The sequence below is a fragment of the Panthera onca genome, chromosome D3 (assembly GCF_046562875.1).
Source record: "Panthera onca isolate mPanOnc1 chromosome D3, mPanOnc1 haplotype 2, whole genome shotgun sequence".
Classification (NCBI taxonomy): domain Eukaryota; kingdom Metazoa; phylum Chordata; class Mammalia; order Carnivora; family Felidae; genus Panthera; species Panthera onca.
The window spans coordinates 81987020-82004724 of NC_138350.1; the positions used below are offsets into that span (position 1 = coordinate 81987020).

Sequence of the window (17705 nt, forward strand, 5' to 3'; positions counted from 1 at the left end):
CATTACTTCACAAACTAACTTTAACATAACCAGTATTAAACTAAAAAATATCATCACAATAATAGATAATAACCCAACAGCTTTTTTTTTTTTTTTTTAAGGCTGTTAGTTGCATCAGGGATCATCCTTAGTTTTTCATGATTTGCTTATTTAATCCTATGAAGTAGATGCAGTTGTTATCTGTTTTGTAAGTTAGAGGCTTACGGCTTCCTCTCTGGAACGCATGTTAGAATTGAAATAATGTGTCCAAGGCTGCATAGCTAAGACAGGGCAGACTCGGAATTCGAATCCTTCTCTGGTGTAGGTGCCCACACTTTTTCTGAGTGTATAATTTTAATAACTCCCCAAATACTGGATTCCATTTGCCACTCAGGTTCTTAGAAGTTGGATGTATTTAGGGGCGCCTGGGTGGCTCATTTGGTTGGGCATCCGACTTCAGCTCAAGTTGTGATCTCAGGGCTTGTGAGTTCAAGCCCCGTGTCGGGCTCTGTGCTGACAGCTCAGGGCCTGGAGCCTGCTTCGGATTCTGTGTCTCCCCCTCTCTCTGCCCCTCCCCAACTCATGCTCTGTCTCTGTGTCTCCCTGTCTGAAGAATAAATAAAACAGTAAAAAATTTTAAAAATAAAGTTGAATGCATTTCACCGTGTAACAGTGTTCTCAAGTTCACTTGAACCATAAAGTGGCCTTAATAATATAACTTAACTATGTTACCTTAAAAAAAATTGTCTTCGGGACCAAAGTATTTATCTCCTTGTTTTTCTGAGAAAACACATTCTCTCTTGAGGAAGTAGAGCAGCGAAACTGGAATATTCTTTGGCCCCAGGTCTCCTAAGCTCGACAGTCCTGTGACCACACTCTAACCATCCCCCTCCGCCCCGGAACATGGTTTTTTGCCACTGGCATGAAGGGAACCACATGACCTTGGCCCTCCCCACGATGACAGCCATTCCCACAAAAGCCACTCAGTATGAGTTCCTGGCTCATCGTAGACTAGTCCATACTAGTTTCTGTTTCCCAGCAAAGAAAGAAACACCTATGTGCCTTCTTTAACTACAGATAACCTGTGTCTCAGGTGGGTTAGCTCAGACCTCCCTGCAGTGAACTTTCCGCCTGATGGGGGAGTGTGGTGGCTACATGGGAATACAAAGATACGACCTCACATTACTTCTTGTTTATAATTCTAAGTCTTAGAACAACTAACCCTTCCAGAGTGATTTCTAAATGGACCTTTTTGATGCTGAGATGACCGATCTGGATTTTAGGAGAAGGTGTTCATTGCCCAGGTTATGGTGAATATGCTCCGATAATAATTGGCCTATTCTGGTAGTTCTCCACATATGTCAGCCGTATGTTGGATTATTCTGCAGTGCCCTCTGGAATTTCAAAAGTTGATAAACATAGTTGTAACACGAATGTGTTCATTAGAACAGAGATCAAAGTGCAACCTGTTTTTACAGGTGGGTGGACTATTTTAATGTATTTAATACGTTTAATGCATTTCATTTTTCTTCTACAAGATAAGACATTTTCCATAAGCAGACTTTACTGTCAGAAATCATCGAATGAGTTACAGACACTCTTGTTACAGGAGAGACAGGTAGAAAGATGGAAAAGCTTATAAGGTAAAGACAGTGTATTTTCTACTTTGATTGGGAACTATCTTTTGGCTTCATGTTCCTAAAACTGTATTTTACCTCCTCTCCCTCAAAAAAAAAAAAAAAAAAAAGAAAAAAGGCAAATATTAGCCTTCACCTTCATTATCCTATTGATTTATTTATAGGTAGTCGAATGAATTTACAAACCAAAGTGCAGCATAGTGATTTAAGCATTTTGCCAGAAATCCTCATTCCTCTGTGTTTTGGGGTATGTTTGGAAGTTTCTCTTGTAACTGACCTTGTATCTCTTGCATCGTCAAGAATTCTGCATCCGACACAAGTGGACTTTAGAAGAAAAGTTATTTTATTCCCATGCTGCTGCTGACGCCTTCTGGGTGCACGCTTGCTGTGAGTGGGGCTCACAAAGACAGCTGAGTCTTCAGACCCCTCTAATGATCTCTTCGTAATCTGTAAATATTTAGGCGAGAAGGCCCTACTGTGTGCACAAGCCCTGCTCTAGGATGTTCGATAAATATTCGTGGGGTAGCAAATAACGGCCATCCTATGGCATAACGTACCAGGCCACACAGCCGACGTGACAATAGGTTTGAAGGGTGGAAAATGGAAACCACTGAGCTTTTCAGCTGATCACAATCAAATCAGAACACATCAAAACAGCTGGTGTTCTGTGACTCAGAATCAATCAACCGGTTTTGAATCACCTCATACCTCTTTATTTCTCTTTACAGTTTCACAGAAGAGATTTAAGCCAGCATATGTCCTTCCCATTTGGTTAAATCCCTGCTTTGAGCAGCTTGGCTTTCATATTCTAATACCAGCGAATGAAACTGACTGTAACATAAAAGAAAAAAAAAATAGTGATAAAGGCTGGCATTAAGATGATTTCTTTAACCGACGTTGCTCCATTTGTATTAAGTAAACCGGGTAATCCTGCATGAGCAGTCTTGGTGTGGTTTAGAAATATGGCACCAGTCGTTGTACGTCTTGAAGTTCATCATCAATATTTTAATGATTATCCAACTCCCGGTATCTGGGGGAAGATCAACAGTAAGTTAGCAAATGAGAGTTAAAAGTTATGATGTATTCTGGTTTCTGACACTGGCTCTTCCTTTTGTTCTGCCAGGTACCTATTACACCATTCTTTGGCGAAGGTTATTCAGCAGTGGTGACCCCTTACAATCGAACACTCTACAAATTATTATCTCTGGACTCCCAGCTGACACCCTGCCGGAGGCAAGAGCTACTGAGCCAACTGGAACTGTGCCTTTTCTCTTGTCAAGGTTTTTTTCTTACACAGGAAAAAGGAAGAAAAAAAAAAAGATGAAGTTGGGCAAAGTGGAGCTCTGCCATTTTCTGCAGCTAATAGCGCTTTTCCTGTGTTTCTCGGGGATGAGTCAAGCAGAGCTCTCCAGGTCCAGATCAAAGCCCTATTTCCAATCAGGGAGGTCCCGGACCAAGCGCAGCTGGGTGTGGAATCAGTTCTTTGTGCTGGAGGAATACATGGGTTCAGACCCTCTCTATGTAGGAAAGGTAGGGCATTTGGCCTTTCAAAGTCGCAAATGATTATTGTGAATGTCTGCGATTGGATGGAGAACTGCTCTTTTTGCTTTGGGGATGGAACACGTAAACTTGTTGCTGCTGTGAAATAGTTCGTGAAGTTTTTGGCATTCGTTCCTCTGAAAGGAGAGCCTGGGTTGGTGTCCGTACGGTGAAGCCATAATTTAGGGAGTGATGCTTTAATCCTGCATCCAGATGAGTCCGCAGATGTCTAGTTTACCAGGATTGTGGCACACTGATAAAACTTTTATTTCCAAAATTAGAACAAGAATATTCGCTAATAAACGAAGAGTGGTGGGTGCTTCTAGCCAGTCGATTTGTTTTTTAGCTTCATTTTTGGGGGTCGGTACGGTGCACACAACTAACTTTATGCGTATCTTTCCTTTTCTGATACTTGCATTTGAAAAACCGCCAAGTGACATTATTGGGTCTGTTGTCCCTCAGTCATGAGCGGTTCTGACCCCCCTTTCCTCAGTGGTGGTCTTGTGTTGGTGGATCTGTGGTTTTGTTTTTTAGATTTTCTTTTTGGTTAAAAAATGAATGCGAACAGAAGTCAGTTTCTAATGGATATTAGACCAAAGGTGGGCACCTTGTGGTACGTGGGTTCGGTGGTCACGTCCTCGTCGGAGCCAAATTGGGATGTTTCCCCTCCCGCCACAGATTCTTTCCCTTTGAATACTTGGGCATGGGATTTGCATTCAAACGCTTTCTGAACTGAGGGGCCTTTGGAGAGAGCATGGCCTTTCCCCCTACTATCCTTGTATCCTGTTCCCAGTCTCTAACCTACTGCAAGTTTGATAACATTCATATTTGTAAAGATATTTGGAATTTCTCGTTTTGGTACTGGTAAAGAGTTTCTAAGTAGAATGCACTGGCAAGATGTCTATACATCCACGTTTCTGTACTTTGCCAGTTTTATGTGTCTATTCTTGATAAAATGGAGCGTAGCACACTGATGAACTTATCTGAGAGAATTTTCAATTTTGAGTGCTTGAGGAAGAATCTTTGCCGTTTATTCCACGGATCATTGTTTCCTTTGAACACACCTTAAATAAGAGTGAAACATCTGTTTTTGTTGATGAGTATCTATATAAGTCAAGGTAATCTTCATTATGTTATTTTTCTTTTAATGCCTCTATATTTTACAAATACCGATACTATATTATAAACAAAAAGGATGAACAAGTTAACGGTTTCCAGGGATGTGGAGTAGGATATGCCCAATTGTAGCATTTTTCTGACCTAACAAAGAATATGTAAGTACACAGAGCCATTCTGCCTTAACCAGTAGGGTACCATCATATATACTGTGCATGTACTAAATCTCTCTGTCTCAGTCTCTCTTATCCATATTCTCGTAAACGAAGTGAGAGCAGTAATCATTATGCGGTGTTACTGACGAGGAATCTAGCTTTTAATTTCATTCATTTGTAATGAATATTTAACAGATTCATCAAAGTTTGTTTTCGTTAGATAGGTGTATAAAAATCAACTAATTCATAAAGAATCAGTAGTTATTAGCTGAAATCACACTTTTATGGGAATGTAAAATTTTCTAAAGGCAACGAAGATATTCCCATTAATTGAGTTTTAAATGGAGTTGCTTGAATGAGGTTGAGATTTCGAAATCAACATTACTTAAAATTTTAAAAGTGCTCTTATTTTAACTTTTAAAGTTTTCACATCATAATTGAGAGTGTGTATATCGAAATAATCCCTGTAAGTCCATTTCGAATTCTGGAAATGCATGCCCCTAGGTTAAATTCCAAATGCACATAAAGCTACTGGGCAATGCTGATGTCATTTTTCTGAGAGAGATTGTGGGATTCCTTGATTGGTAATGTTATCTGTGCTTCTCTTTCAATTAATCAGCGACCATTGTTTAGTAGATTTTATGTGACAGGAAGCAAATTTGTGTTTATCTCTTGCAGGCTATATCGTGGGAGTTCAGTATTGCCATTCACAGTAAAAGAATGTCCAGGGTGGTGAATAGGTTAAAAAACCAATCAACCCATGACTGAAAAAATACAGAAAAAAAGACAGTAAAATAATTTGAGATGGAGAGGGAATTTATAGACAAAGCACCAAAGGCTTCAAAGGAACAATTTACATTTGCTTAGGAGGAGGTGGCAGAGAACTTGAATACTTTTGGATTGTATGTATGAGATGCCAAAATGAATCTCCTTGGTTTGCTGGTCTGAATAAGCAGTTATAACAATGAGTTTGACCTTGGTACATTTTCGATCACTTGGGGTATGTGGAATAAATAGATTTTCCTTTTTTTTTTAACTTGAGGAAGGTAATGGGTGTGACCAAAAGTTTTCATAGGACATAGAAAATGAAAAATTATAGATGTAGACGTGGAAGAATGGAGAGACAGATGTTCATGGAAAGGAAAGAAGGAACGCAATCGTTACTTTTTCTGGATGCATATTTAACCCGTAGTAATTGGATGGTCAGACTCTTCGCCTTCCTGACACAGTCCAGCTACTTAATTTGGAAAATATAAATAATGACTTTGATGAACATGATAGTCTAGTTTGATCACATAATGGATAAATACAGTGTGTGTCAGATCGACTTCAGTTTTATTGCGGACTATATGACTTCCTACTCATTGTGGAACTTGGATAAATTGCCCAATATTACTAAATTTTACTAATATTATTAAAATTTACTAAATATTACTAAAATCAGCTCTAAAATGGGAATAATGAAGGGCGCCTGGGTGGCTCAGTTGCTTCAGCATCTGATTCTTGATTTCAGCTCAGGTCATGATCTTGTGATCATGTGATCGAGCCTTGCGTCAGGCTCCATACTTGGGTGTCTGTCTCTGTCTCTCTCTCTCTCTCTCTCTCTTTCTCTCTCTTTCTCTCTCAACCCCGTTTCCCCACTCATGCTCTTTCTCTGTCTCTCTCAAAATAAATAATAAACATTAAAAAAATAAAGACAGTGGGGTTAATAATACCTATAATCCAAGTGTTTTTCTGAGAATAAATGAGATCAAAATATTTGGAACATATATTAATTTAATCTAGACATTCTATTTATCTACTTTACATATACTGTTTATGAAAAGAACTGCATTTCAGATGATTTATTGTGTGTCCAGGGTTGTATTTGTTATCCTTCAAGTGAAATCAGACATTATTTTATGTGCTAAATAGTACTTAAACTTTTTGCAGTCATTTAGGAGAATGGTCTGTGTAGGGTGTGCTTAGAAATACAGCACATCTTCATATTTCTTTCTGAGTAGACTATGGCAAAAATATGGTTAGTAAGCAGGTGATTCTTTAAACACAGGGAATTCACATGTCAGAGAGATCGTATCCAATTCTTTAGACCTTCAAATTTGGAGACCATATTTATGGATGGTAGGCAACAAGATGTGTTAAATGAAATTTGGTCATTAGGACATTGAGGCTAATGTGGTTAGAAGATGGCTGGTGCTATTATTATTATTTTAGGCAGTTTCCTGGGTTTGTGTAACATAACAAGTCAAGACCAAAGTAGAACAGTCTGTGGAAGGGGACCAGCAGTGCTTCTAGAACCCTCATCAAGAGACCTCCTTGGTACATACTTCTGGGCTGTGTTAGAATCTGGCATTTACCATTAGCATCCCACTTTATTCTTGTGATACAAATTGATAAACTCGTGGATCTAAATATATAGACTTAAGGAAAGAATCACTAGACGTTACTGTGGCAGGACTTCTTTATTGAGGCATAATTGATATATAACGTGTATGTATGTAAATATATACACATATATACATGTGTACGTACATATACGTACATATATATAACGTATTATATTGATATATAATATTAGTTTTAGGCTTACAGCATAATGGTTCAATATTTGTATGTATTATGAAATGTTCAGTATAGTAAATCTAGTTAAAATCTGTCACCTTACACTTTACATTGCTACAATTTTATTTTTTTCTTGTAATGGGAACTTTTTAAGATTTCCCCCCTTAGGAATTTTCAGATATACAGTGGAGTGTCATTAGCTATAGTCACCATGCGTACGGAGTACTGTTTCAAAGACTAATAGTGTGCCCTTCTCTAAGAGTAGCTCTTAATTACCGTCATGACTGTTTTCTTGTCCTTTTACAGGGAGAATTAGGTGGAGAGTCCTCCCCCGCCCCTCCCCCCCCCCCCCCCCCCCCCCGTGACTTAATGTCACCCTGAACTGGCTATTTGAAGTACACAGGAAGTAGCAGTTTCCAGCCTTCTCATTGCATCACAATGCACTTTTCTAGATTAGTCTTTTCCTTGCCTTGGCATTTCTCACTAAATGTCCCCTTAACCACCTGACACAAAAAAAATTTGTCTACAGATCCACTCGGCCTCTGTTCCAGGTATTAAGTGTTTTTCATCTCTTCTGCCCATAATGGGCTGCTAGCTGATGGCTGTGCTCCGGGCTGTTACTTTCCCTGAAATGTGTGCTTCGTGCCTGTTCCGCGGTCTGCTCTCTAGCTGTTAACATCACTCTTGCCTTTTAGGCTACTCCCCTCTCTTCCCTCCTCATTCAGGCAGAATTTATACCTGTTACTCTGGTCGAAATCAAATATATAAGAAATGCAGTGTGGGATTCACTCTGCTTTAAATTTAAGCTTGCTGGAAAGCGTCGGTGAGCATTTTCCGTGCATTTGATTGCACCTCAGCAGTATCTCCTACCAAGAGATTCTCTGTCTCCTGATAACTGAAGCTATGTTCAGCGTTCCAGAAAAGAAATATTCATCTTGAAAATAGGTTGTGTTTAAAAACTGAGTTCTGCATTAGATTCCTTAATGGGGCGAATTTATATTAGATGCACAAAAAGAAAATAATCACAAATATTAATTCCTTAGGAAAGAGCATGTTCATCATAGTCAAATTTCTATTTTATAGATTTGGGAGAGCAAGAATGCAAAAGTGTCCTCCAAATCTATAGATGACTTAAAGTTGGCTCCGGTCGTAGAAGACAGCAAAATACAGTTCGTTTGCCCTTTGTATGTATGGAAAAACCCCCTTTTCGTATTGTCTTCATAAGCAGAGTGAATTAAGAAGACTCTTGTTCTTATCTTTTTGTTTCTTTGCTAATAGAAATGGAGGGCTCCTGTGGCTTCAAAATGAATTTGGACTTGGATCAGCTCTATGGGATACAAATACGTTTAGATATTTAGAAATACTCTTTTGACAGTTATTTTTAGCTTTTATACTCCAGCATAACTAGTAAGTAGTAAATGCATTTTCTTCGCATAAGATCAATGATTCAGAGTCTTTGTTTATTTCCTTTAAACTATGATGGAAATAAAACATGTCAGTTTTTGCCACTAAAATGAAAAATCCTACCATTAATTTAGTTTAACATTGGTCGTTTTCTCTTTAAAGTTATCTTAGGTTAGAAATGAAGGTTACGATTGCCAAAGGCTTTATCAGGGGAGGCTGCACAGCTCTAGATGGAGGAGAGAGAACTCACAGTTATCAGCCTAATAATAGTCAAACTAGATAGTGTAGATTGGCTCTAAATTTTGTGAGTATCTGTGTTGGTCAAAGTCACTTAAAAATGCTGTCATTTTTAATGTGGTTTTTTTTTTTTTTTTTGGTACGTATTTTACTTGTTGCCCATTGATGGGAGAAGCAAAAATTAACGTTCATTCTATACCACTGTGTTTTTATGTTGTATGAAGCTGTGTTTTTAAGTGCAAACGACAAGAGATAACGTAAAATGATGTTATCAGGCACTTTCTATACTAAGTGCACTGTAATTGTTTGACAAGCTGTATATGCAGGGCTCATTGATAGAGTCACAGAAATTGCAGCAGTCTCTGTAACTCACCAAGATAATTGACAGATTTAGATAAATAGCAGGGCGGTCACTGAACCTTTGCTGGTTCAAGCATATGGATAAGAACTGTATTGGAAGAAATTTCATCCTGATCATTTTGCATGATTTGTATTGATTATCTGTCATAATGATTATGGTCACCAGAGCGAAATTATAGTTTGTATGAATATGCTTAACATTATCTCCCCCAAACTCACTTTGGCATGCTGTAAAGCCTCTTACGTTCTCTTCTTTTTTCTCTCTCCTTTTTCTTCTTCAAATGCTTACCAAGGGCCTATTCTATGATAGGTATTGTGTTAGGTAGGAGAGTTAAAACACACACACATGCACGCACACACACACGCACGTGCGCACATACACACACACACACCCCACTCTTCTTCATAAAATTTAGTCTCGTTGATAAGCCAAGAAGGTAACCAGATGGCATGGGGAAGCAGTAAATTCTACAGGTAATCTACAGCTGTGGAGGTGGGAAAAACAGAGGAACTAATTCATGCATCCGTGAACAAATGCTTGCATGAGGATACCTGACATACCTCTGTGATTTCACAATCCTTTTATACAATCTTCAAACCAAAGCAATAAAAAATTACTTTCTTTTAATGTAGGACAGAGTCTTTTAAAATTATATTGGGGGGAAACTTTATGCAGTAGAAAGATCAATAAATAGAAACCCTAGGTTATATACTTACAAGTTCCTTGTTTTTGAGCACTGTTCTAAAACATAATAAAATGTTATCCTCACAAATATAAAATGGAGATCAAATAGGTAAACACTTTAGAATTTTTATTTTAAAATAACTTCGGACTTACAAAAGGTTGCAGAGTACTTTTCCCAAATCCAGCCTTTCCAAATGTTAGTATTGGACATGACTATACTTAATATTTAAACCATGAAATTAACATGGATATATTACTATCTACAGCAAATCGTAGTCAAAAATTTCCAACTATTACAATAAAGTAAAGCAAAAGTTTGGTATTGCGAGTAGCTTGTTTTGAGAGTATCCTGCAAGTCGAGCAAACGTTTCTAACAAATTTTAACTTGATAGATGAGTGACGTCTTGCAATATGAATAGTGCGTGATGCCGAACATCACACGATCACAACTGTGCCAATGGTTCTTGAAATTTGCTTTTGTATACAAATGCTTTGGATTACAAGCATGTTTCCAGAACCAATTAGGCTTGCAAACCAAGGTTTTACTGTACTTTGTCTGATAGGAGCCCACCTAGTATCACATTTCACACTTATTTTGTGATCTGGGTCTTTTCCAGTCTGGGATGGTTCATCAGTCTTTCATTGTCATTCTTGACCAGTGATTTGGTAGCATATTTAAAAAAAAATTTTTTTAATGTTTATTTATTTTTGAGAGAGAGAGAGAGAATGGGGAAGGGACATAGAAGGAAACAAAGAATCTGAAGCAGCCTCCAGGCTCCAAGCTGTTAGCTAGCACAGAGCCCGATGTGAGGCTCGAGCCCACAAACTGTGAGATCATGACCTGAGCTGAAGTCAGACACGTAACCAACTGAGCTACCCAGGAGCCCCTTGGTAGCATATTTTCCGATCTGGCTTAGTTTCATGTTTCCTCCTCATGGAGATATTTTAGGTGAGGTATTGACAAGGATGCCACAGAGGGGATGTTGTTCACTTCTCAGTGCCTTTTGTCAGGAGGACGTTGATATGATTCATTAGTGTTGATATTGACTTTGGTCACTTGGTTAATGTGCTGTCTCTAGGTTCTTCTGAAAATACATGTGAAAGTTTTGAAATCTTAAAGGAGGTATAAAATTATTTAAGCTGTCACTATGGATTAGAATAAATACTACCACTGGTTTGAAGGGGCTTCTTGGGTGACGGTCCATTCATTGTCCATTTTTAGGGATGAGGGGGTCGTTTCATGGGTCGAATTTAAATCTATAATACAATCAGGTAATGTCCACAATTTTACATAGAAATTGCTCTTATTCTCCCAAAGCACATCAATTTAGTATGTCTCAGGGAAATTGATATTTTTTTTTCTTTTCAACCAGGCAACAATAATCTCTAAAGTCCAGGATTCCAATAAGATGTTTACTGACATAGAGTTACAACAAGAGCTTTCTCTCCCATTGTTTACAAAAAATAAAGAGCTGTTTTACATTGGAAGGTATGCCACAAATACTTAACCCTCATAATTGTAAATTGTAAATATCGTTTGAGAAAATAATAGATACTCAGGTTTGGCTAAGGTGGAAAAAGTAGCTCAAGAGAGTGCCATCAGATGTCTTACATTTTAAAATATTCACAGGAGAATTGAAATCTAAACAGTGAAGAGAATTATATTTAGTGTTTGAAAAGATTTAGTAATGACAGTTTCTTCTAATGATTCTCTTAAGAGCCTATAAAATTTCTGTTTCATAGTGAATGCTGATTAAATCTTCAGCATTAGAAAGGAACCATTCTTATATCAGAAATGAGATTATTGATACATTTGGAAGTAAAACAAGAAAGGGAACAACCATTAGAGCTATAATTTAGAAGAGTTAGAAAACAAATATGGATGCTTATATCAATTCTCAGAAGTAAATTTCTGGAAAAATGTTAACAAGATATTTTAGGTCTATAAAATATTTTGTTTTCTTGCAAAGTATCAGATTCAGTTGTGCTACCGCTGAGCCCTTTTAACAAATGTGTTTGAAACTTCTGCCTTTAAAAACAGCACGTGTTCGGGGCGCCTGGGTGGCTCAGTCGGTTAAGCGTCCGACTTCAGCTCAGGTTACGATCTTGCGGTCAGTGAGTTCGAGCCCCAGGTCGGGCTCTGGGCTGATGGCTCAGAGCCTGGAGCCTGCTTCCGATTCTGTGTCTCCCTCTCTCTCTGCCCCTCCCCCGTTCATGCTCTGTCTCTCTCTGTCTCAAAAATAAATAAACGTTAAAAAAAAATAATAATAAAAAAAAATAAAAAAAAAAACAAAACAGCACATGTTCAAGAAGGAACAAATACATTTACAGTGCTCTCAAATCATACTACTTACTAAAATTTAACAAATCTTGAAGGTGAATATGGTTGGAATGATAAGCAGTGGTAATAATGGAGAGATTACGTGGTATTTAGTCAGGATGCAGAAATATTAAAAATGAACCCTAGAACTGAAATCTTCAGAATAGGGTTGCAAAGAGAACAAACTATTGAGAGTCTGGGAAGAAAATGTTTAGGACTTTTATTCCATTTTATTAAAAAAAACTGCCATCCTTCAAAAAATCTCATTTTTGGATACAATACACTTCGGGAGTTTTTAACTGATAAAAGTACCATTTCAAACAAGCGGGGTGACCATTAGCCCAACCCAGAAGGGGTTGTAAAAGAGAGATCAAGGAGTGTTTGTAACCAGTTGGCCCTACCTACATTGCAGCACAGTATTCCACTCCATGGGATGGGCTCGTGGAGCATTTGTTAGGTTGGCCTGGACCAAGATAGGTTCCCAAATCAACGTAGCTTACTTTTGCATCTCATGGCTTAACATTTCACTGGAAGGGAAGGTCTGAACATACCTCAGTCGGTGGCATCTAGAGAAAAGGAAATGGCCAGGAAAATACTCATGCTGGACTCAGCCAGCCTTGGGTCTTCTTAGGCCGAGAGCCTGGAAGTTGTCTTTAGAACTGTCACCACACAAGCAAAAGAGAGAGAGCCCAAAAGACGCGTGTTTGGTTGGGGGGTGGGGTGGGGCAGTGCAATAGAGTAAGGTGAGGCCATCTCCATTCCTCGTTAAATTAGAATCCTTGTCTTCTGTAAGATAAATGCAGACTAATTTCTCAAGATGGGACTGTGTTACCGGAATGGCAATTACAAGAACCAAAATGATTAACATCATTCCGGCAAGTTTTGTGTGTAAACAGTGTGCAATTATCTGATAAGAATGCTTCCCTTAGAATATTTACTTATCTTCTTAGTTAAAATGCTGACATGTTTTAAGGTATTTAACTGAAAACACACAATCAAGATTTGGACAACACATACATAATGCTCTCAACAGATGTGGGTTTGAAAGATTTGTGATGATCACTAGTGAAATTAGTCAAACCCTACTTAAATTAGATTTTGCTCATTTGTGAGTCATCTAAGGGTCCACACTGGAGCAGAATGTGTGTGGCGAGTAAAAGATTACACATCCTGCACTTGGTTTGAAATGAAGAAGAAATAAAAGTCAGCATTTCCTTTTTCACAACATATTGGAAAAACTCAGTTCTGTATCTCACACCCACTCTATCCTTGACACAGTTTATATAATTTTCTCAACTGAATCATAACAGAGCTGAATTTAGGCCGCTAGCTAATTTTGCTTATTCAGGGGAAGCAGATACTGGTGAGCCATAGTCTTTGGGATTCAGTGTAATTATATATAAGAGAAGTGAAGCTATCAACAGTTAAGACTGATTGCTAGTCACACATGGAGTCTAAAGAGACCCAGAGCCACGTCGAAAATAAGGTGACTGGAGTTGTGCAGCAGATGCACGACCTCGGCGACGTTTTTTTACAAAGATTGGTATCGAATGATGGCATGGCATCGTGAAGCTTGACACTGAAATTAAAAACACAAGCTTTGTTGCAAAGGCTAAGTAACCTTTTTGGCTGATCCTTACAACATCTGCAAGTAGACTCTTACCTGTGGCATAACAGCTCTGTTCGGTACATTTGGAAGAGCAGTTGTGGGGTGTAACGATCCGAAACAAGGCTGTTTGTCCCATTGATTAGATCGTGTGTTGGAAACGTGAGTACAATTGATGATGGAAAGTATATGCCAATGAATGAGGACTCGCAGTAAGGGTCAGAGGGAGGCGATGCGTTCGGTTTCCGATCCAATTAAGATTTCACCGTGGCACCGATGCTGAAAAACATAGAGACTAATATTCAAACTATTAACATCTTGTAACATACGCAGTTGAGTGCCACTCTCTTCACACCCTCTGTGGCTTCTGACTTATGTTTAAGTTTGAGTCTTCCATAAATTCTGGGCACACTGACAGAGTCCAGTCTGATACAGTACTCCATTTTTTGTGTTCTAGCCAGAGCTAAAAGGATGTGTGGGAGAAATGGAAGCTTTAAGGAGGAAGGATTTTAAGTTACTCGAGAGGCTTCACCAGTTATGCAATAGCTTCTTTACTGTTTTTCCAAGCCATGACCTCTCTTGGAATTTAGCAAAAAAAAAAAAAAAAAAAAAAAAAAAAAAAAAAAAATCTTGTGTGTAATTTTGGCTATGAAATATGCATTATCGCCTTTTTTTACATGCATCACGTGTATCATTAATGTGGAAATCCAAATATTATGTAAGTATCAGATATTTTCAGCAAAAAGAAAATAAGACCCTTATTTTTACTTGTTTTTCATATTAGAGCTGCCTGGGGCTTTCAGGCCTGTTTACTATAATCTCTGAATTTAGAATTTATTTTTAATGTTTATTTTTGGGAGAGAGGGAGAGAACGCTGGGGGAGTGGCAGAGGGAGACAGGATCCCAAGCAGGCTCCGCGCCGACAACAGAGAGCCCCACGCGGGGCTTGAACTCACGAAACACGAGGTCATGACCAGAGCCAAAGTTGGACGCTTAACGGAGCCACCCAGGTGCCCCAGTTCAGAAATTTCTTATACAGTTTCTCTGATGGCTGATCAGGGAGATCAGGTAGCTTCAGGTCTCTTTTAGTTGGGGCAGGAATGGTGGTGGAAACACACATTTCAGTCCTGTGCACTGGGTTTGAGTCCTGACTCCCACCCCTGGAGACTGGTGACTTTGAGCAAATAGCTTATTTTTTTGATTCATTCACTTCTAAAATAGGAACAAAATATTCATCTCACAAGGCTTTTGAAAGCATAAAAAGTGTTAATATGAAAGCATAAAATAAAGTATGAAAGTCAGCGAATATATTTACAGAAGTGGCTGAGCTTCATGAAGAAAGGGGTCTTGTCTGCTCCAAAAGTCATTGGCAGCTATTAAATGTGCTGGAAGCTTCTGGAATCGTGAGGTACCAGAGTTGTATTGAGGAGAGTTTTAGGACCAATAATACGGACGACGCTTATTTTTAGGAACCTGAATTACATCTGGCTATTGAAATATTTGAAGGCAGGTATTTCCCAGCCCACCTCCCATTTGAAATAATGCTTGAAAAGATTAAGTAACGTTATCTCAAGCATTCCTTTTTTTGACATTATTTCCAGAATTTTCCTCAGACTTAGCTCTCCTTGTTTCTCAGTGTCTCAAAATTTGACAACCAGGATTAAATGTCAGTAATTCATAACTGATCCATTAGGTTCAAAACAAGAAAAATTGAGATTTTTATTCCCGTTGGTATGAATTCCGTCATCAACACAGGCCATGATTGTATTACTTTTCTTTTTTAATTTTTTAATGTTTATTTTTAAGAGAGAGAGAGAGAGAGCGTGAGCAGAGGAGGGGCAGAGAGAGAGAGAGAGAGAAGGAGACCCAGAATCCGAAGCCTGTGAGCACAGAGCCTGATGTGGGGCTCAAACTCACATATGACAAGATCATGCCCTGAGCCAAAGTCGGAAGATTAACCGACTGAGCCACCCAGGCGCCCAGCATTACTTATTATTCTTATTACTAGTATTATTATTATCGTCTCTTAGAGAAAACAATGCAGAAAAATCAGGGTTTAAAACTCAATGTATATGATCATAAAATAGTGAATATACAAAAGGAAGCTCTAATAAAATTGAACATTGACTAGGAACGCCAAAGTTGATCTCTCCAAATTGTGTTCTCCTCAGAAAAGTGTTAAATGAGCCTAGTTTCTCTTCTTCCAGAGCATACACTGAAAACTTCCTCCCAGGCTGCCGATGCGGGCTTTCTCATACGCTTCCTTTCGGGTGTCTGCATTTTCCTTTGGTTTTATGAGTTATACCTCTATGATTCCTATGATGGCTTGGCCCTGCTTTAAAATCTGCCATGAAACTGGAACAAGAAATACATAAAGAGAATAGAGGTGAGGGGAAGGAGATGGGCTATTTTGGAGCTGTCTGGAGGTTAAGTGCAAAAGATAGAAGGAATAGTTCAGTTGGTTTTCTTTTTTTTTTAATTTTTTTTTTTAATGTTTATTTCTGAGACAGAGACAGAGCATGAGTGGGGGAGGGGCAGAGAGAGAGGGAGACACAGGATCTGGAGCAGGCTCTAGGCTCTGAGCCATCAGCACAGAGCCTGATGCGGGGCTTGAACTCCTGAGCCATGAGATCATGACCTGAGCCGAAGTAGGTCGTTCAACAGACTGAGCCACCCGGGCGCCCCCAGTTGGTTTTCTGATAAATATGTAGAGGATAAAAGGAAACTAGGGTTAGACTCCACAAGCAAGGGCTTTATAAAAGTAGGATGGCAATTGTTTGTTTGTTTGTTTTGTTTTCTCAAAGGGAACTGGAAACTCTGCAGCTCTTTACACATTATGTGGTCTTCTTTGGGTAGACTACCTAAAATGAGTGGTAATGAGTTGATAAATTATGCTAGGGCATAGGGAGGAAGTTTAGCCTAACTGTTAAATCCTACTTCAGGCTCATAACTCGGGAAGATCTGAGTGGGAATCTCAGCAGCAGCATTTACTGGGAAATTAATCCGTTTCTGTCCGCTTCATCTCTGTAAATGGGTTAATAACAGGCCTCCTATAATACAGTTGTTAGAACTAAATAAGGTAAATATAAGTGCTTCCTGTTTGAAACATGGGGAGCACTAAGGGTTATCTGTTATTGTTAATAATAGTGAAAATATTTTTACTCCACTTTCAATCTCTACTTTCTCAGTTTGGTGTTTTCTTTTTAAGGAATATGTATTTTAAACAAACTATAGTCTAAGGAGAAAACAAGGAGAAACCCAAGCAGGATTCATCACATTGTTGTACTTTGTGACCACAGCTAAGTCCTTTATATACGTTTTTGTTTGTTTGAGAGAGAGAGACAGAGAGAGAATCCCAAGTAGATTCCACACCTGGTGCAGAGCCCAATGGGGCTTGATTTCAAGACTGTGACATCACAACTGAGCCACCCACAGAAAGGTCATTTAAATCACCTTCCTTATTCTTTTATCTATCACAGAGGGACAGACAATCCCCCTGGGCCACGAAGTAGACCCCAAACCTCCAGCAGATGACCTGTATTAAAGTGCTTTGAAATATATGAAGCATGAAACTTGAAAGCTATTTCTGATGGGGAGAAAAATTACCAGTTATAGTTATAAAATATTTAGGGTAGAAACGGAATTTGCAATTCCTATGGATTTTTTTTTTTTTTTTTTTGGTAATTGATAAGTGATACTTTGATAGGTACCGTGAAAATGCTTTCAGGATTTTGCTGCTGTTTTAAATACTATATATATTCAGGATCAAATCAGATTTAAAATTACATAAGACAGCTTTTCAGACCGTACATTAGCAGAAAGGTTAGAGCGTACACACACACACACACACACACACACACACACACACACACACAGGATTGCTTTATTCTCAAACTCTTTCCAAATCTAGAAAGTTAATGACATCTTTGAGAGTTTAGGAGGCAAGAGATTCCAGTGGCATTAGAATTCTACTGAAGAAGAGGGATGTTGGATGGAACTAGGTAAATGAGGTTGCTTGTTAATCTGCTATTTTTTTCCCCAATCGGCTATTTTTTTGACCATGCTTTGGGTTCGAACTTCATTTTTATTTGGTCGGAAGTTTGGC

The 17705-nt window shown here is 38.6% G+C and overlaps 1 protein-coding gene across 1 annotated transcript in view; it reads left to right on the plus strand.

Annotated features, from left to right (window-relative positions):
- The first annotated feature begins 2824 nt into the window (after positions 1–2824).
- The window catches only part of CDH7 (cadherin 7), a 108809-nt gene continuing 93928 nt past the window's right edge, over positions 2825–17705 (plus strand). The window contains exon 1 of the mRNA XM_060614051.3: positions 2825–3146. Within this exon, the coding sequence (XP_060470034.1) occupies positions 2937–3146 (210 nt within the window). The 5' untranslated portion in view covers positions 2825–2936. The remainder of the gene's footprint in view (positions 3147–17705) is intronic.